Source organism: Rhinoraja longicauda, chromosome 6 (assembly GCF_053455715.1).
Source record: "Rhinoraja longicauda isolate Sanriku21f chromosome 6, sRhiLon1.1, whole genome shotgun sequence".
NCBI lineage: Eukaryota > Metazoa > Chordata > Chondrichthyes > Rajiformes > Arhynchobatidae > Rhinoraja > Rhinoraja longicauda.
In genome coordinates this window covers 70,372,211-70,393,845 of record NC_135958.1, presented here as the reverse complement: position 1 = coordinate 70,393,845, position 21,635 = coordinate 70,372,211, and the positions used below count along the sequence as shown (strand labels likewise).

The 21,635-nt window shown below is 39.3% G+C and overlaps 1 protein-coding gene across 5 annotated transcripts in view; it reads left to right on the top strand.

Annotated features, from left to right (window-relative positions):
* Positions 1–21,635, top strand: part of ccdc40 (coiled-coil domain 40 molecular ruler complex subunit) — a 45,356-nt gene that overhangs the window by 1,814 nt on the left and 21,907 nt on the right. For 2 of the 5 annotated variants that reach the window (XM_078401291.1, XM_078401293.1), the window contains exons 2-12: positions 25–88; positions 5,141–5,227; positions 6,292–6,378; positions 7,082–7,168; positions 9,409–9,513; positions 9,727–9,834; positions 11,690–11,852; positions 13,647–13,738; positions 16,648–16,731; positions 19,014–19,233; positions 21,166–21,323. In XM_078401291.1, coding sequence (XP_078257417.1) covers positions 25–88; positions 5,141–5,227; positions 6,292–6,378; positions 7,082–7,168; positions 9,409–9,513; positions 9,727–9,834; positions 11,690–11,852; positions 13,647–13,738; positions 16,648–16,731; positions 19,014–19,233; positions 21,166–21,323 — 1,255 coding nt within the window. Of the gene's footprint in view, positions 1–24; positions 89–5,140; positions 5,228–6,291; positions 6,379–7,081; positions 7,169–9,095; positions 9,131–9,408; positions 9,514–9,726; positions 9,835–11,689; positions 11,853–13,646; positions 13,739–16,647; positions 16,732–19,013; positions 19,234–21,165; positions 21,324–21,635 lie in introns of those variants that run through there. The other 3 variants (XM_078401292.1, XM_078401295.1, XM_078401296.1) reach the window with 3 other exon arrangements.

The following is a 21,635-nucleotide window of genomic DNA, read 5'->3' as shown; positions in this document are numbered from 1 at the left end:
ACTGCAGTTTTATTCTCATCTTAGCCCCTCTCCAGAGATTGCTGAAAACTTCAAGCAAGATCAAGATGGACCAGAGGGTGGACAGGAGGTAAATATCGCTATGGTTGATTCATTTTCCCTGTATCTCAGCAACTGCAACTGTCTCGTGATTTAGCTGCTGTCTCAGGAACTTCATTTGGTGATCTTGAACAGTCTTTTAAAAATGCTCCAAAATTTCATGACAATTTATGCCATGGCATATTTATCCTATTTAACTGGTCGCTTTGCAAACTAAAGAGTCCAGGCAAAATTTCAGTTATAATATGAGATTCAGATATGGCATTGTAAGGACTGAGCATGGGTTCCAGTTTAAAATGATTGCATTGTGCTCCATGTTTCTGCAGTAGCACACTGAAACAACTGATTGAGTTGAAGGTGCAAAAAGGGAACGTGCTATGCATTTTTTCTCGAATAACACTGGAGATATAGGTTTAGTTTAGTTTACAGACATAGTGTGGAAACAGGTCCTTTGGCCCACCAAGTCCACATCACCAATCAATCACCCGTACACTAGCTCTATGTTATCCCACTTTTGCATCCCACACACGAGAGACAATTTTACAGAAGACGACCTACAAACCTGCACGTCTTTTGAATGTGGGAAGAAACCACCACGGTCACAGGGAGAATGTATAAACTTTGCACAGACAGCCCCCTTTGTCAGGATCACACCCTGGTCTCAGGGCGCTGTGAGGAAACAGCTCTACCGCTGCGGCACTGTGCTGCCTTTCTACTGGCAGTTGAAGTTATATTTATCATTTACTTAGCTCTTCAAATCAACCATACATCACATAGTATAAGATGATTTATTTAAAAAGGAAATAATGAAAGTGGAGTTGATATTCCAAACATGATGACAGAATCTCAATTTGTGTGTGTCACTGCCTTAAATTCCTCTACCATCATCTGAAACATCAAATATTGGAATGAAACTATTAAATTCAACATCAACAGGATTAAAGTTAAACTACAAGAAAAGCTCAAAATCCTGAAATAAAAACAAATTCTCTCAGCAGTCAGACAATACCTCTGAAGAGAAACATAGTCAAATAGCCTTTGTCTGAACTGGGAAAGAGGAAAAACAAGTTAAATTTGCAGAAAGGGTGTGGGGGGGGGGGGGGGGGGGGGAGCTGTATAAGGCAAAGGAAATATCTATGACAGGATGGCACCAATTTCTTTTCACCAGAGATGATGTCTGACCTGCTGAGTTACTCCAGCTTTTTTACGTAGAAACATAGAAAATATGTGCAGGAGTAGGCCATTCGGCCCTTCGAGCCAACACCACCATTCAATGTGATCATGGCTGATCATCCACAATTGGTACCCCGTTCCTGCCTTTTCCCCATATCCCTTGATTCTGCTAGCCCAAGAGCTAGCATCCTGTGAATCGGCCTCCACTGCCTTCTGAGGCAGAGAATTCCACAAATTCACAACTCTCTGGGTGAAAAAGGTTTTTCCTCATCTCAGTTCTAAATGGCCTACCCCTTATTCTTAAACTGTAGCCCCTGGTTCTGGAATCCCCCAACATCGGGTACATGTTTCCTGCATCTAGCTTGTCTAATCCCTTAATAATTTTATATTTTTCAATAAGATCCCTTCTCATCCTTCCAAATGCCAGTGAATACAAGCCCAGTCGTTCCATTGTTTCATCATGTGACAGTCCCGTCATCCCGGGAATTAACCTTGTGAACATACGCTGCACTCCCTCAATAGCAAGAATGTCCTCCCGCAAATTATGAGACCAAAACTGCACACAATACTCCAGGTGTGGTCTCACTAGTGTCCTGTACAACTGCAGAAGGACCTCTTTGTTCTAATTCTCAAATCCTCTCATTATGAAGGACAACATGCTATTTTCAGTGACTGATGTGCAAGGACACCCAGGTCTTGTTGCACTTCCCATTCTCCTAATCCGACACCATTCAGATAATAATCTGCCTTCTTGTTCTTGCACCAAAGTGGATAACCTCACATTTATCCTCATTATACTGCATCTGCCATGCATTTGTTCACTCACCCAACCTATCCAAGTTAGCCTGCATTCTCAGAGCATTCTCTTCACAGTTCGCACTGCCACCCAGCTTTGTGTCATCTGCAAATTTGCTAATATTACTTTTAGTTCCTTCATCTGAATTATTAATATATATTGTAAATAGCTGCGGTCCCAGCACTGAGCCTTGCGGCACCCCACTAGTCACTGCCTGCCATTCTGAAAGGGACCTGTTAATTCCTACTCTTTGTTTCCTGTCTGCCAACCCATTTTCTATCTATATCAATATCCTGCCCCAATACCATGTGCTCTCAATACAATGTGGTGATCTTGAGGTGTACAAGATCATGAGAAGAATAGATAGGGTAAATGCACAGTCTTTACCTAGAGTAGGGGAACTGAGAACCAGAGCAGATAGGGATAGGAACCCGAGGGGCAACTTTTTTTTACACAAAGGGTGGTGGGTATATGGAACAAACTGCCCAAGGAGCTAGTTGAGGCAGGTACTATTACAATGTTTAAGAAACATTTGGACAGGTACATGGGTAGGACAGGTTTAGAGGGATATGGGCCAAATGCAGGCAGGTGGGACTAGTGTGGATCGGGCGTGCTGATCTGCGTGGGTAAGTTGGGCCGAGGGGCCTGTTTCCATATTCCGTGCAGTATGACTCCAACAGATCATCACTTTGGTAAGAAGATAGTACTTAGCACAATTTATTTCACAAACTTTATTTAAAAGCAATTCAAGGTTTTAGATTAACCTCTGCTATGTTGATTTATTTATTGACATTGATAGTTCAGCTTCTCTCACTGTTTTCTATTAGAGAAGTTAAACTATCAATGTCAATAAATAAATCAACATAGCAGAGGTTAATCTAAAACCTTGAATTGCTTTTAAATAAAGTTTGTGAAATAAATTGTGCTAAGTACTATCTTCTTACCAAAGTGATGATCTGTTGGAGTCATACTGCACAGAATCGGGTCCTTTGGCCCAACTCCTCATTGATATGTCAAATAGATGGCTTCATCTGTTGCTGAAGTCATTTAATTGATATATTAATGAGGACAGTTAAAAGAGAAAAAAACATCAAAGGGACAAGTAACAGCTGTGAAATACAGATCAAAGCTCTAAGAGATGCCCAGAAGATTAGGTACTGTTAATGGTGAGGAAAAAAGCTGGTATCGAGAAAGTGAGTTGGAAATTCGATTTAATATCATGTTCAGATGGGAGATTAAGCACTGTGCCTCAAACATAAATGGACCATTTATGTTTGGAATAGTGAGAGGGGCCCCGGAAGATGGGTCTGTTTAGGAGCAGCATGAAAAATTGAAGTGACAGGCAACGGGATGTTCAGAGTCGTTCTTGTGGATTGAAAGTCCTTTGCAAAACTGTCACATATTCTGTGTTTCTCCATCCTATAGAAAGCCAGTTCATGAGCATTGAATGCAATTCATGAGATAGGAAATGGTTTGTGTCCCTGGATGGTGGAAAGGATAATGTAAAAAACCAAACATGGTACCTTGTGCGGTTGTATAGGAAAGTGGACTAATATAGTCAAAATGGAAGATCACTTCACAGAGTTACAAATTCTCTTCAGAATGCTGAAAGCAGGGAGGGAAACATGAGGCTAATGGTGGAATCGCATTGAAAGTGGTGAAAATTTGCAGGGAAAGTCCATTAAATGTGGTGCTGACGAAGCGGTAGGTGAATACCTGTGGATCTCTATCGTTTCTCTATTCAAGAAGAGAAGAGGGCAAAGATGTGTGAAATAGAGGGATGTGGTCAAGGGTGTAGCATGGAAAAGATTAAGGAAAAGGGAATCATTGTCCAAGCAGATATGACTTGCTATTGATATCAATTCCCCTTTCCCATACCCATCTGTCTTGGGCCTAGAGGCCAACATGACTACCTGATATTGTAATATTCCAGAGCTGGTAAAAGGAACTGCCACCTGATTTTTGACCTAACCACCAGAGTTATATTAACAAGGGCAGACTGAAAATGTTTGCAAGAAAATGCATTTTCCTCATAACTTTTCCAATGTACCTTGGAAATCTCTGTGAAGTTCTCCCTTCCTTCACTAACTTCCTTAAAGTGTACCTTTTGATATATTTTTCATTCATTATTCCAATCTCGTTCCCCTCCTCAAGATCTTCGAGCTAAAGGAATCAAGGGATATGGGGAAAAATCAGGAACAGAGTACTGATTATGTGATCAGCCATGATCATATTGAATGGCGGTGCTGGCCGAATTGCCTACTCCTGCATCTATTTTTCTATGTTTCTATGATGTACTTATTTTTTATCTCTGTGGCATGGTGAGCAATGTATTAGTATGCAAAGTTATTATGAAAACGAGGTTATCATCTGTTTAAAAAACGATCTAATAGCTACAGAGTGCAGTCAATTAGTGCCTGCATTTTGGGGAAATATGTAATTGTAGCAACATCCCATTTTCGGTGTCGCTGCACTTTGGTCTGAAGAGGAATTAGGGGAAGGGAATTGAGAGGGAGGATGACTGAATTGAGTGGGGAAGGAAACAAAAACATTAGAATAGGAGCAAGGATGAATATATATATTTGCCTGTGTGTGTGTGTTTTCATATACACGTTCTGTGTGTGCACCAGAGTCTGGTCTAAAATTGTCTTGCATCTCCTTGCCATTGGATGATGTCCTCATCTTGTCAAGAATGTGTGCTAACTGTTGTGTGTAACTCAGAGTCACCCCATGGTAGCTGAATTCATGCACATTGCATAGGCATCTTACACGTGTATGGGTGTATGGAACAAGCTGCCAGAGGAGGTAGTTGAGGCTGGGACTAGCCCAATGTTTAAGAAGCAGTCAAACAGGTACATGGGTAGGACAGGTTTGGAGGGAAATGGACCAAACGCAGGCAGGTAGGACTAGTGTAGCTGGGACATGTTGGCCAGTGTGGGCAAGTTGGGCTGAAGGGCCTGTTTCTGCACCGTATCACTCTACGACTCTATGACATCTCAGAACTGGACTTGAAATAAATTCTTTGCAACCAAAAGGGTTGCCTGTAGAAAACATTCTGTTGGGCCATCTTGTGTGCATGCATTTGTTAATTGATTGCATTTTCTTCTAAAACAGGAAGAAGCTACTGAGGATGTGGCTGACGAAGGAGAAGCTACATCACCAGATGCTCTAAATGTTCCAGGGGACACAGAAACAAAAATGGTAAATGTCCATGAAATTTTATAGCCCTTTTTATGTATGTTATATTCTGTTGGCCCAAACAATCAACTTGGTGATTACGCTCCATTCGACTCACTTACCTTGTCTAACTATCAGTGTAACCTTGTATTCATTCACATGTTATCTGTCTCCATCTTCCATAGACTTACTTCAATCACTCCTTGTGGTAGCACTTTCACATTCTCACCGCTGAAAAGTGATGACAATTCTTTTGAATTTCCTAATTGATTTATTTATTATTGACGTATTGATGGCCTGTTTCCCTTTCTGCAAATATAATACAGTATTTGTTATCTTAAAGCCCTACAGCACATCATCACCTAGCCTATCTATTTCAAGTACAAGAGATACAAACTATTAATCTTTTCTGATGAGTATAACTTTGCATTTAAAGCATCATTCTTTCAAAACATTTTACATCATCTTTCGTGTCAGTACACTCTTACCACCTTAGACAACTGAGGAAATTCAGAGTGTCTCTGAGGATCCTTCATTGCTTCTACTCTGGGGCTGTAGAGAGCATCCTGTCCGGCAACATTACAGTCTGGTTTGGGAACAGCTCTGCCCAGGACAGGATGGCCCTGCAGAGAGTAGTGCGTTCAGTAGAACGCACCATGGGAACTACACTCGTCCCCCTGCAGGACCTATACATTAGGAGGTGCAGATCCAGAGCAAGCAAGATCATGAGGGACCCCTGCCACCCCAGTAACGGACTGATCCAGATGCTACGAACAGGCAAACGCCTCCGCTGTCACGCTGTGAAAACGGAGAGGATGAGACTGAGTTTCTTCCCACAGGCCACCAGGACTGTCACCTTTTATAACTCCAGAGACTAAATTTTTGACTACACTATAGTAACTTATTAACTTTATTTATATGCTGTAACTGTAATTCTTTTTTGTGTACAATCTGCAGGCATTGCCACTTTCATTTCATTGCACATCGTGTATGTGTATGTGACAAATAAATTTGACTTGACTTGATGTTCTGTTGGGCCATCTTGTGATCATGCATTTGTTAATTGATTGCATTTTCTTGTAAATCAGGAAGAAGCTACTGAGGATGTGGCTGACGAAGGAGAACCTACATCACCAGATGCTCTAAATGTTCCAGGGGACACAGAAACAAAAATGGTAAAAGTCCATAACATTTCATAGCCCTTTTTATGTATGTTATATTCTGTTGGCCCAACCAATCTACTTGATGATTACTCTCCATTCAGTTACCTTGTCTAACTATCAGTGCAACCTTGTATTCATTCACATGTTATCTGTCTCCATCCTCCATAGACTTACTTCAATCACCCCTTGTGGTAGCACTTTTGCATTCTCACCACTGAAAAGTAATGACAATTCTTTTGATTCCCTAATTGATTTTATTATTGATGGATTGATGGCCTGTTTTCTTTACTGCAAATATAATACAGCATTTGTAATCTTAAAGACCTACAGCACATCATCACCGAGCCTATCTATTTCAAACTATTAATCTTTTCTGATGAGTATAACTTTGCATTTAAAGCATTATTCTTTCAAAACATTTTACATCTTCTTTCGTGTCAGTACACTCTTAATATGCAAAATGCTACATGTTTCTGTAATTGTGGTCTAAAGTGGTTTTGGTGTTATTTTACTAGTGTAGCTGAGATGTTGGCCGATGTGGGCAAGTTGGGCTGAAGGGCCTGTTTCCGCACCGTATCACTCTATGACTATGACATCTCAGAAGTGAACTTGAAATAAATTATTTGCAAACAAAAGGGTTGCCTGTAGAAAACGTTCTGTTGGGCCATCTTTTGTGCATGCACTTGTTGATTGATTGCATTTTCTTCTAAATCAGGAAGAAGCTACTGAGGATGTGGCTGACGAAGGAGAAGCTACATCACCAGATGCTCTAAATGTTCCAGAGGACACAGAAACAAAAATGGTAAAATACATAACATTTTATGTGTGTTATATTCTGTTGGTCCAACCTATCTACTTGGTGATTATGCTCCATTCGACTCACTTACCTTGTCTAACTATCAGTGCAACCTTGTATTCATTCACATGTTATCTGTCTCCATCCTCCATAGACTTACTTCAATCACTCCTTGAGGTAGCACTTTCACATTCTCACCGCTGAAAAGTAATGACAATTCTTTTGAATTCCCTAATTGATTTATTTATTGTTGACGTATTGATGGCCTGTTTTATTTTCTGCAAATATAATAATATTTGTTATCTTAAAGACCTACACCACATCATCACCTAGCCTATCTATTTCAAGATCAAGAGATACAAACTATTAATCTTTTCTGATGAGTATAACTTTGCATTTAACATATCACTCTTTCAAAACATTTTACACCTTCTTTCGTGTCAATATACTCTTAATATGCAAAATGCTACATGTTTCTGTAATTGTGGTCTAAAGTGGTTATTGGCGTTATTTCTCCGTGAATATTCACTTAGAAACTTTAATGTTGGAAGAATAAGTCGTCGTCCCCCTCCCCACTTACTCTCTGTGGCACATTGATAAATGGAGTGCCATTTATGATCATGATCCAGGAGCGCACACTGTAGATAACCACTGGTGCTGTGGGATAATTTTGCAAGATTATTATTTTTGTGTTATTGTCATGTATAGAACTTTATTCCAACATAAATCATCACCTTAAGGCCAAGAGAAGTTTTTTTTAATGGAGAACAGCAAAAATGTCCTATTCTTCTTAAATTTTCCCTTCTGTATACAGGGGTATGGGGAGAAGGCAGGAACTGAGTACTGATTGTGGATGATCAGCCATTGAATGGTGGTGCTGGCTCGAAGGGCCGAATGGCCTACTCTTGCACCTATTGTCTATGTATTAATGTATCTATGTATTATCATTGGTATCATGTACAACTGTTTTTGCTATTTTGTACCTTTGCAATCTTGTTCATTTCTATTTTCTAGACTGTTCAAAAAACTCTAGTCTCCTTTGCACCCTCATTCTCTTCATCTATTATCACTGAAAAGACTAATAGCCTTCTTTAAAGGTTTCAAAGGACTCTTATTGTCACATGTACCAATTAAGTGCAGTGATATTCATATTACCATACAGCCATACTAAGAACAGCACCAAGACACACAACTACATAAAAGTTAACATAAACATCCACCACAGCAGGTTCCCCACATTCCTTATTGTGATGGAAGGCAATAAAGTCTAACCTTCTTGACATCAAATATGAAATTCTCACCCTTAATTTGCTTCATCAATGGTTCCAAAAAATAACCAATTCCAATTTGTCCTTCAGAAACACTTCCCTCATCACGATGAACCTGTCAAGATTAAAACAAAAAATTGTTCACATGATATGGTCTTAATTGCAGGCAATTACTGTTAATCCTTACTTGTTAATGGGATAATGTTTTCTTTGAAAAACATTGCTGATGGAAAAAAACCCACGTAATGATTTTTAAATGTAAGGACTAATTTTATAGAAGAACCTGATCATTGGTAGAATTTGCATTCAAATCAGACCCTTTCCATGTATCAATCTAATCCACCCAAATTATTCTTTTAAATTTCCCTTTATAATTATACAAAATAGAAGCAGAAGTAAGCTATTCATCCCTGTGGGCATGCTCTACCACAGCACAATCATGGCATGATCATCCACTTAACTACCCTCGTCTAACCTATTCCCCTCATTGCTTAATCACTTTGGAATATTTTAATATATCTACCTGCTTGAATATATTTAATGACTTTATTGCCTCTAACCTATGCAGCAGATATTTCCACCATCTGGATGAATACATTTCTACAGTCTTTGACTTCCAATCCTCAATTTCATTGTTACTGGCCTTGTGGTTTTGCAGAAGAATACTTTTTTGTTGTTGTTTCAGTTCTATATTTCAAAGGTACGATCTTCTAATAATATCCATCTTGCATATTCTTTCCACCAGTTCACACTCAGATGAGAATTTTAGCCTTTTTAATTCCACATTTGAAATCATTACCGAACGTTCTGTATTGTGCTACTTCTTTCCATTGCCTGCTTAAAAACTAACTTTAGTCATCATTTATAATTCTTATTTTTCATTTCGTAACTCCTTGGAGATGATATATTTAGTTTATAAAAGTCTGTGACAGATCAAATGCAATTATCTAATAATTGGTTCATTTTCATGCATATCAGGAAGAAGCTACCGTTGAAATTCCTGACGATCAAGATGAGACACTGCCTGTTGATGTTCCCATATTATCAAATGAAGATGGTCCAGGGGATATGCAAGCAGATGCGGTAATGGGTGACATTTTTGTAGTTCATAATTTTTATTTAGTGAGTTGCTCTTCTACCTTGTAAATTTTAAGATAAGAAACCTCTAATCTTTCATCTACTCCTGCTGGTCATTGATAAATAGAATATTGTGTATGATAAGATAAAAAAGTTTCACTTAAAAAAACAACATTATTCATGCAAGTGTTAATTGATAGCATTTCTATACAAATTCAGGAAGGAGATGATGAAAATGTGATTAAAGAAGAGCAGTCACCCACACAAGAATCTCCCATTGCAGTAGATTTCGCTCTGATTAATCCAGAGGATGCACTAACAAATATGGTAAAGGGTGTTATGTATTATTATCTATTTTCTATGGATTGTAGCTTGAAAATTATTAGATTATTAAAGCCTCCCAATGCTCTCCTGCCCCTAATCTTGGTATGGAGAGTGCCACATATGGTGGTGTTTCATGCAAAATTGGAAATTATTAATCATTCTTCATTCTCAATATCTGATAGCAACTGTTTTTGGACTTATCTGTCAAACAAATTCATATAGTATAGCTCCCATAAGGAACCATTTGGTTTATCTTTACAATTTCTCCTTCAAATATTTATCCAATTCTCTTTTGAAGGCTTATCTGTTTTCTCCACCCACTTCGTCACTCGTTCCTGAAGTGTTAATAATTTTAGAACTCCCATCAACTCTTGGAAAACGCCACAGCTTTTCCAGTTTATTGGTTTAACTAAAATCCCATGACTCTTGAAAATTTCCTTTCTAATATATTCAAAGTCTTCATATTCTCACTAAATTCTCGTGCTCAGAGAAAGTTCTGGGCACTGGCTATCACAATTTACTGAAAATTGAACTGTTAAAGCATTCTACATAAAGGAATGGGGGGACATTTTCTTGAAAATGAAGTTCTAATTTTAGATATGTAATTATGTTCTTTCATTTCACTCGTGAATGATATAAAATTACAGTGACACTGAAGAAAGGGAATTGAAATAGCTTAGAAATAAAATGGCCCAATGGCAACAAAATATTATTCCTTCACCATTCCCACTGCTGCAACAAAATCTCACTACGAGCCATATCTTCCCCTTCCCACTCTTTTCCGCCTTTGGGGGGACCATTCTCCCCCGTTCCATTCATCCTTCTCCACCTACCCCTTTCTGGTATTTTCCCCTGCAACCACAGGAGGTGTAACACTTGTTTTTAATATCTCCTCCCTCACTCTATAAAGGACCCCAAACAGTCTTTCCAGGTAAGGCAAAGATTCACATGCACCTTTTCCAATCTCATCCACTGCATGCGGTGCTCTTGGTGTGGCCTCCTCTACATCAGCGAGACCGATTTGCAGAGCACCTGTGCTCTATCCGCAAAATTAATTTTGATTCTTTGATACTATTTTGCATGCAATAACTGCAATCAGTTACCATATAACCTTTAATAAATAATTATTTTAAATAAAGTTCTCTGCCACAGAAGGCAGTGGAGGCAAATTCACTGGATGAATTTAAAAGAGAGTTAGATGTAGCTCTTGGGGCTAGTGGAATCAAGGGATATGGGGAGAAGGCAGGCACAGGTTACTGATTGCAAATGATCAGCAATGAATGTGATCATGGCGGGATTGTCATATGAGGAAAGATTGAAAAGACTAGGCTGGTATTCACTGGAGTTTAGAAGGATGAGAGGGGATCTTATAGAGACATATAAAATTATAAAAGGACTGGACACGCTAGATGCAGGAAACATGTTCCCAATGTTGGGCGAGTCCAGAACCAGGGGCCACTGACTTAGAATAAAGGGGAGGCCATTTAAAACTGAGGTGAGAAGGAACTTTTTCACCCAGAGAGTTGTGAATTTGTGGAATTCTCCGCCACAGAGGGCAGTGGAGGCCAAATCATTGGATGGATTTAAGAGAGAGTTAGATAGAGCTCTCAGGGCTAGTGGAATCAAGAGATATGGGGAGAAGGCAGGCACGGGTTATTGAATGTGGATGACCAGCCATGATCACAATGAATGGCGGTGCTGGCTCGAAGGGCCGAATGGGCTCCTCCTGCACCTATTTTCTATGTTTCTATGAATGGTGGTGCTGGCTCGAAGGGCCAAATGGCCATCTCCAGCACCTATTTTCTATGCTTCATATAAGTTGATTTTATATTTTTGAACTGTGTAAACTTACTTACAGATGGTGCAAGATGAATTCGCCTTTGGGGCTGCTGAAACGCCACCAAGGAATGCAGATTTGATGGATGAGCAAATTATTTCCCAACAGCTGATTGTTCAGCAATTTCAACATTTAACACACAGCAGCCCAACTGGACTTGTTTGTCCAGATACATCAGACCGAGGTAAATTTAGTAGCTTGACCTGGTATTTGACGTCCTTCCCACTGCTACGCTGGAGGCCCAAAGGAATGGCCACTGCAAACACTACTGTTGTCAGGTTTAGGACTGTGTTCAGACTGTTGAGATTATACCACCTCAACAATTTTCCTCAACCAGGAAATTGCTATTGCTTGCCATTTTAGTTGTCCATCCAGTTCCTGCTCTGACCTGTCTTTGTCCTCCTGCACTATTCCAGTGCCCAATGCAAGCTTGAGGACCACCACCTTATCTTCTGACTATGAGTTTTGAAGCCTTCTAGGCTGTAATAAATTACACAACTTCAGTAATTTGCTTCCTCTGTCTGTAGCTGAACTCTCCATTTCTACTGCAGGTCGCCTATTTGCAAATTTGGCTCAGTATTTCTCCATGCATAAGCACAACTTCACCTGCAAGGCATATATAATGGCATTGCATTTCACGATAGTTTATCTTCCTTGGTCTGTATTGTCACTGTCTAACTGCCACTATTAACGCCATAGTAAATCTGAACCTGCCCCGTCATAAATATTCCATTTGTTCAATCTACTCCTCTCTTCACCTTCTCTGCAATTTAAAAAGATCCTTTTTTTCCTTTCCCAATTCTGACCAAGAGTCTTCAATCTGAAATGTTAACTTTTCTTTTAACCCCAGTTGCCACCTGACCAGCATTCCTTATTTCACATTTCCAACATCAGCAGCTATTTTTAGTTTAGTTTAGAGATACAGCATGGAAACAGGCCCTTCGGCCCACCGTCTGCACCGACGAGCGATCCCCGCACACTCACACTATCCCACACACACTAGGGACATTTAAAATAATTAATTAACCTGCAAACCTGTACGTTAACCTACAAACATGTACATCTTTGGAGTGTGGGATGAAACCAAAGATCTCAGAGAAAACCCATGCAGGTCACAGGGAGAAAGTACAAACTCTGTACAGACAAGCACCCGTAGTCAGGATAGAACCCGGGTCTCTGGCACTGTAAGGCATTAGCTCTACCGCTATGCCACTGTGCCGCCCTCAATTTTGATTTCCATTTACTCAACCTGGTTCTGTCAAATGTCTCAGATTCCTATCCAGTTACCTGCAGATGCCTTTAATAGTCTGGCAGCTCTGTGCAAAAGAATATAAGAAACAGGAGCAGGACCAGGCCACTTGAGCCAGCTCTGCCGTTGAACAAGATTACAGTTGATCTTTAACAGAAACACAATTTTCCCTCCCAATTCCATTAAAACCAGAAGTCCATTGACTTCTGTTTTGAACATTATCAATGGCATCCCTCCATAGCACTGAAGTGTAGAGAATTTGAAAGATTAACCACACTTTGAATGAAGAGATTTCTCCTTATTTCTGTACTAAATAGTCAACTTATTTTGAGGCCATGACTCCAGTTGACTCCAGACCTAGGGGAAATATCTTCCTTCCATCTATCCTGTTGAGCCCTCTACGAATTGTGTATGAACCAATTCCGACACCACCTATTCTTCTAAAAAACAGAAAATATCCACTCAATAACTCTTTGCATGACATAGCTGCCATCCCAGGGTTCACTCTGGTAAGTCTTCACAGGACTGCCACCACAGTAGAGTATAATCTTTTTCAGATAAGGAAACTGAAATTATACACAATATTCCAGTGTCATTTATAGTAAGATATTTTCACTCTTGTACTCAAATCCTTCCTTCACCAGGTTTCCCATCTGTGATTTGTTTGTTCTATTATTTTCTTTCTTTCAAGGGTGCTGAACATATTTTTTCCTGTTTGCCTTCATGTAGAATGTCACCCCACGGTAGATGAGTCAAACGTTGAAGAAGATTTGGATACAGATGAAGAACAAGCAGAATTGATTGTGCTTGACCCAGATCATGTAAGAAAACCTTTCGCATTTGACAAAGGATCTGTATCAGAGCTTGATGATCATTATTTTCAAAATCATTGTGGGTTGCACTATAAATGACAAAATTGATGTACATTTATCATAACAACAACAAAAAATGTGTAAAAAGTATATAGTTACAAGAGGCATGGACAGGGAAGGCAGTCAGAACCTTTCTCCCAGGGAGGAAATGCCAAAGATTAAAGGAGATGTGCGGGGCAAGTTTTTTTACACCGTGGATGGTGGGTGTCTGGAATGTGCTGCCAGGGGTGATAATGGAGGCAGATACGATAGTGGTGTTTAAGAAGCTTTTAAATAGGCACATGGATATGAAGGAAATTGAGTGATATGGATCATGTGCAGGCAGATGCGATTAGTTTATCTTGGCATATTCAGCACAGATATTGTCGGCCGAAGGGCCTGTTCCTGTACTGTACCTTTCTATGTTCTATGTAAAAAATATGTTATTATGTTAAATAATCCAAATAGTAATCTGAGGAACTGATAATTCACACCTGAAAATATAGATTTTTTTGGGTCATAGAGAATATTATGTAGAAATTATGATGCCAAGAGACAATGCCAAATTAAACTGAATTCCCAGACTACCCACACAGACCCATTGACTGTGGCAAAGCCTGCACACTACAATGGCAATCAAAGTGAAGTCACGCAGAATTGCTGGAACAATGCATTCCCTCCTCAATGATCTCATTGCATTCTGCTCACTTTGAAGGTCAGTGGAATGGTACAGGTCGTATGCATCTATACCCAAGGTCATCATCAGGTCAGATCAGCCTTCCTGAGAGTGAACTAGCGGAAAGTGACTGGCCCCGATGGAATACCCAGCGATGTCCTCAGAACCTTTGCGGATGTCTTTAACTTCTCCCTTCTATAACCTGTGGTTCCTACCTGCTTTAAGAAAACCACTATCATTCTGGTGTCAAAGAAAAGCAGCATAGTGTGCCTGAACGACTACCATTCAGTGCTCTGATGTCCACCATAAAGAAGTTCTTTGAGCAGCTGGTCATGGCGCAGGTCAACTCCAAGAGAGCTTTGATCCACTTCAATTTGTCTTCCAGTGCATCAGGTGTACAGGAGACACCATCTTCCTGGCCCTTCATTCATTCTTGGAACATATAGATAACAAAGTCATCTACTTCAGACCCTATTTATTGGCTATAGTTCTGCCTGCATCTCCATTATTCCAACCAAACTCATCTCTAAATCCCTGGACCTCAGTTTCAGCAATCCAATCCGCAACTGGATACTGACTTAATAGACAATAGGTGCAGGAGTAGGCCATTCGGCCCTTTGAGCCAGCACCACCATTCAATGTGATCATGACTGATCATTCTCAATCAGTACCCCGTTCCTGCCTTCTCCCCATACCCCTTGACTCCGCTATCCTTAAGAGCTCTATCTAGCTCTTTCTTGAAAGCATTCAGAGATTTGGCCTCCACTGCCTTCTGAGGCAGAGAATTCCACAGATTTACAACTCTCTCACTGAAAAAGTTTTTCCTCCTCTCCGTTCTAAATGGCCTACCCCTTATTCTTAAGCTGTGGCCCCAGGTTCTGCACTCCCCCAACATTGGGAACATGTTTCCTGCCTCTAACGTGTCCAACCCCTTAATAATCCTATATGTTTCAATAAGGTCCCCTCTCATCCTTCTAAATTCCAGTGTATACAAGCCTAGTCGCTCCAGTCTTTCGACATATGATACTCCCGCCATTCCGGGAATTAACCTAGTGAACCTACACTGCACGCCCTCAATAGCAAGAATATCCTTCCTCAAATTTGGAGACCAAAACTGCACACAGTACTCCAGGTGCGGTCTCACTACAGCCCTGTACAACTGCAGAAGGACCTCTTTGCTCCTATACTCAACTCCTCTTGTTATGAAGGCCAACATTCCATTGGCTTTCTTCACTGCCTGCTGTACCTGCATGCTTCCTTTCAGTGACTAATGCACTAGGACACCCAGATCTCATTGTACGTCCCCTTTTCGTAACTTGACACCATTCAGATAATAATCTGCCTTCCTATTCTTACCACAAAAGTGGATAACCTCACACTTATCCACATTAAACTGCATCTGCCATGCATCCACGCAATTTGCCACGCAAATTAATGAATGAGACCTCATTATTGGAAACAACACTAATGTCTAGACAGCTGAGGAACCAACCATTTTCATCTCCTTGTGGCTTGATTCATTCCAGCTTTTCACATTTGTTAGGCTAAACATGGAAGTCAGATGTGGACAAGAGGTTGAATGGCAGTGCATCTGACTTCCTGGCTGTAGACACAGTTGCAGATAACCTGCGTACTGTTTAAAAGGCCCAAATGCTCATCTTCATCCCAGGATTGATTGAAGTATAGATAGGTTACTGAACCTGTGGAAAAAGAGTTGTCATAGAATCATGGAATTATGCAGCACAGAAACAGGGCCTATGAGGAACAAACTGCCTCTCTGATCTTGCCGTTTGCCTGCATTTGGCCGATTATCATTCTAAGCCTTTCGTATCCGTACCCGCCCTAATGTCTTTTAAATGTTGTAATCGGATTTTAACTTGCACTAAGAGTTATTACCCTTTATCGTGTGTCTGTACAGTGTGGACGGCTTGATTGTAATCATGTATAGTCTTCTTTGACTGTAATAGTAACCAATTCTGTGCACTTCTTAAAAATCCACTCACATTTTGGTTCTGTTAAGAGAACACCTTTGGTTTGCCACATCAACAGATATATCATTACATTATAAATGTGAAAATAGTTCCATTCTCAGCATTTGGCATTACTTTTACAAATAATTTATTTTACTTTTACTTTTAATTTCAATTTCAATAAAATGAACAATGTAAATTATCTTAAATAAATCTCTCTTTTAATAATACAGCCTCTAATGAAGCGCTTTCAGGAAGCTCTGAAGAACCATCTTTCAAAGCAGTTGGACAAGTTAAATCTGGAGCTGAGGGAATTGGTAAGTAGCATTGCATAGTCCTTCTTGCCTATATATAACCAAATAATATAAAATGTAAATTATAGCTGTTCATCGATTTATATTGCAATAATGGGCATCTTGTTTGCTATATTTTATTTTTTGATTACAGATGTTTTAACTTGACAGCACTTTACCTGAACATAAAAGTTTGAAACATTATTCGATCAACACTCGTGCAATGATACTCTGTAAAACAATGTAACAAATAGCATTTAGTACTTTTAGCTTGCAGTAACAAAAATAAGTTTTTAGCTGTTAAAAAGAACTTTGTATTTATAAACAACTCAGTGTTTCATGGAGTGACCGCTACATGGTTGGAGAGAATCCCTCACTCGGTAATAGCAGACTATCGGCAATAACGGAATCCATTCGCCCTCCTATGGTCTGTTATAACGAGGGTTATCTATGTACTGGAGAGCCTAGATTTTAGGTGAGAGGAGGAAAGTTTAAAGATTTGTAAGACAATTTTTTAACATGAAGAATAGTAGGTGTCTGGGAGCATATTTGCACACAACATTTCAGGTGCATTTAGACCAGCACATAAATAGACAGGGATGGACAGACATAGACTATGTGCAGGCAGACGAGATTAGTTTCAATTGGCATTATGGTCGGCACATATAAGATGAGCTGGATGTTCTCAGCTCAGTGTTCAAAATGCATTTGAAATATGTGCTCAGTTGTAGGCCAGTTGTAATGACTGCATATTGTTGGAAGCAGTGCATGCAATGTATTTGCCTTCCAAGTATGTGTTTGGTGGGTTTCAAGGTGCCCTGCAGGTGGTACAAGACAACTTGTATTATTTCCAGCTTCTGGTCTACTCTATTACAGCACTGGAAAACTTTCGAATCAACTGTGCACCATGTTGTGCAATTCTTTAAAATTTTCCCAAAATAGCTCCAATTACTACTAGACTGGAGTACTTGCTGCATGTTCAAACCATCTCCTGTTTCAGGTGAAGGCTGTCTTTAACTGGTGCTAATCTTTCACAGTTTGAAACTGGTGTGTTTTGCACGCCGATATGTTGTGGCTTAATGGTGCATTACATTCCGCGGGCCCATATTCATGGGTCAAATGGTCATTATTCTTATTACTCGAGTGTATACGTGGTGGATGACATTTGATACATAGAACAATACATTGTCATCAATTCTCCAAAAACTTTATTTTGATGCTTTAAAACAAACAATTGAGCCAGCTCATGCTGACAGCTAACATAGACACCAAAAGCTGAAGTAACTCAATGGGTCAGGCAGCATCTCTGGAGAAAAGGAATAGGTGACCTTTTAGGTCGAGACCCTTCTTCGGCCAGAAGAAGGGTCTCGACCCGAAATGTCAGCTATTTTATCCAGAGATGCTGCCTGACTCCAGCTTTATGTGTCTATCTTTGCAGTAAAACAGCATCTACAGTTCCTTCCTACACACTCATGCTGACAGCTTACTGGCAAATTCATAGAGAACTCCTGTCTAGCAGCAAAGTGCCCGTCAGTGTGTACCAGACTTGCAAAACATTGAATTCAAGGGTTTTAATTAATTAACCATATCCAGCCCTTCAGCCTTGTGCTAGCCACTCGGCATCACTCCAGTGATTTGAGAGAGACCTCCAACATCGGTTCAGCAAAGTCAATTTATTTTTCTTTATGTTCGGAATATTTATGTTTTTAATTTGTTCACATTTAACAAGTGCAAACAAATGTATTCTTAATTTTTCTCTGTTATTTATAAATCAATTTGAGTTGTTTTTAAAATCACTGATGAACAGATAATTTTAAAAGAAATGACACTGCCTTTTGTCAATTCAATTTGCCAGAGGCAGTCAGGTCATTAAGTATGTCTAGGGTAATTGGAGAGGAAAAAAATGGAGGTGCTGCAAATCGGTGGGAGTGAGGAGATGGGGGACAGAAAGTGTGGGAAATGTTGAGCATGTCAGGCAGCATCTGTAGCAAGAGAAGCAGAATTCATATTTTGGGTCAATAACCTTTCATTCAAACTAATGATAGGTCATTGTCCTGCAACGCTAACTCTGGGGCAGGTCAGCCTGACCTGTAAGCAGTTCCAGCATTTTCTGTTTACATTACATTATTTAGAGACTTGATCTGCTCAAGGCAAGATCATAGAACTAAGGTCTTGACGGCTGAGCAGCCATCAAAAGGTTAGTTCAACACTGGGGCTAGCACTGTGGGGATGGTGATTGTGTTTGAGTGTGTGTGGTGGGTCACATCGAGGATGTTCAGTATTCACTGGCTTATTTTATCTTCAAGTCATGGCGAATGAAAAAGCTAACAACTGAACGTGAAGACACAGGAGTGATTCTTTATGGAATACAACAATCTCTTGCACAATTGCAAATGGAGCTTGAAAAATATGACAGCCGTTGCTCATTGGCCGCAGCAAAAAGAAGAAAGGTCGAGGAAGATTTGGCATGTGTAAAGAATCTTTACCAAATGCAACAAGCCAAAACAAATAGTGAACGCTCAAAAGGTGAGCTTAATGATTTACTTAATTATTTGCTGCAGCGAGTGATTTGAAACAAACTGATTGAAGTCAATAAATTATTAATGAATGAGACCCAGTTACTAAACTAAGGTTGTCTTTGTTGGATATGTAGAAAGAAATAAGGATGTCGGTTTGGACCCAAATTGAATGAATAATTAGAACATTTTGGCAAACTCTTTTGACAAACATTTTGGCAACTGAATCAAATAAGCACTTTAATTTTAAGTAAAATGATCCCTTCAATAGCTAACAATTAAACAGCGGGAAACAATCCAAAGTTTTGACACAAACGTATTTAGCACAACAGTCAAAGGTGAAGGTCAAGTCAAAATACTTTTCAAGTGAGTACCTAAAACAAAGTTCTTTAACCACACTTTAATGGGGGTCTTAAACAAGAAAGGCAGGAAAGTATGGAGTAGGTATTGTAAAGAACAAAGACGCCAATTGAAGCCAATGGAGCAGTTAGAGAGTGAAAACAAAGAAGAAAGAACTTAGATTAAATATGGTAGGAACTGCAAAATGCAGAGCAGGAAAACATGCCCGGCAGATTCAACTGGTCATGCCCTTGACTGCGAGAGAAGGAAAAGAAAAATAGGGGAAGAAAGCAACAAGCAAGCTGAGCCAATATTATGGATAGACCAACGATACAGATAGAAATCAAGTGACCTGAAGTTGTCAAATTTAAGATGAAGTCCAGAAGGCTGCAGTGCGCCCATATGGAAGATGAAATGTTGTTCCTCCAGCTTCCATTAGGCCTCATTTTAACAGTATGGGGGACCACAGACTGATAGGTCAGAGTGCGAATCAACAGACATGGATTGTGCAGAAAAGCATCACTTAGGTTAAAACAAGATTACTTGTGATCTTATTGAATCATGGAGCAGACAAGAAGGGCTGAGTGGCCAACTTATTTTTCATATATTTTTGTGTATAATGCAGCTAACCTATTTATCATTTATAATAAAAGAGTATTGCAAATGTCTAGAATCACAGAATTCAGCAAATCAAAATGAGCCATTTTACGGATTTTTGTCATTGTAAAAGTGTTCCTGTTTACTGTAAACAAATGGGGATACTTCTATGATACTTAAAATTCAATGTAAACATTTCAAAGTGGAACCCTTTGTAGATATTAAATAATTAACATGCATGGAGTCTGATTTGTTTGATGGATTGGACAGGTGCAAATATTTCATATTGCTGTACAAAGAAAAATCTTTTAATATTCTAAGTTGCACAGCTCACTCAACTTAGTCATTGTGTTATCCATCCAACCCCTTTTATGTGTTTTTAACAAACATGAAAATATTTCATCAACTGTTATTCCTCTTGCTAATAGATAATTTACCAGCTGGAAAATAGGTGTCAACCTTGTCAACACAATATCATTAATTTTAATTTGTTATAAATGGGTCACTGGCAATTAGATGGAAATCTGTTCTCTGTTGTACATGTGAATTGTGTAACACTTCAAATTTGAAAAACGGTATAAAAAAAACCCAAATGTTAGAACAATGCTTGTTTGATGTATACAACAGGGGACACGTCTATCTCCTCATATTTTGCAAGTTGTTAATGTGTAAAACATTTAAAAATTCCAAAATTAGAACAATAATACTTGTCAATAATTGCTTCATTCAATAATTGCTGTTTCTATCTTTAATGGCTCATCTCCCAATTTCCTTTCTGATCATCAGCTTGCATAAATATTTGTTTATTTTTTGAATGTAGGTTTGAAATATTTTGTTGCAATTTTCACAAAAAAAAATTCCAAATGTTATCAATTGTTCAAACCCATGAAACCAATGCATAGTGGTCTTGGTGAATAGTAAACAGAACATTTTAGATAAAGCATATGCCTTCTTTAGACATAGACTTGAGAGAGAATGTTGATCTAATCTTATTATCTCATCATAGTATCTCAACTACAAACGGATGTTGAAAATATTGCATTGCGGCATTTCTACATGAACAGCTTACAACAGGATATGTCTTCTGACATTATGGTGATGAAGCGTACCACAGAAAAGTTGGAGTCTGAAAAATTACAGGCAACAAAACTGAAACAGAAGCAGGTACAGCAGATCACAAATTTATCACGAAGAGAACCTTGGCTCCCTTAATTGTGAGCATGCAGAGGCCCAGCAAACAGATGAAGGAATGCACCTCCTCTCACACAATCTGCCCATTAAACATCTACTCATTTGCATATTGTTTTAAATGGCTATTTCTGCTCCCACAGAACTGGGGCAGAAGCATGTCATCCACAATCCCAAAAGACTGCATAAGAAATATACCTGCTTCATTAATAACAATGTTCCAAATAAACATGTTACTGAGTGGGAGCAAAGCAACAATACAGAGTATTGGATAGTCTAGAACTCTGG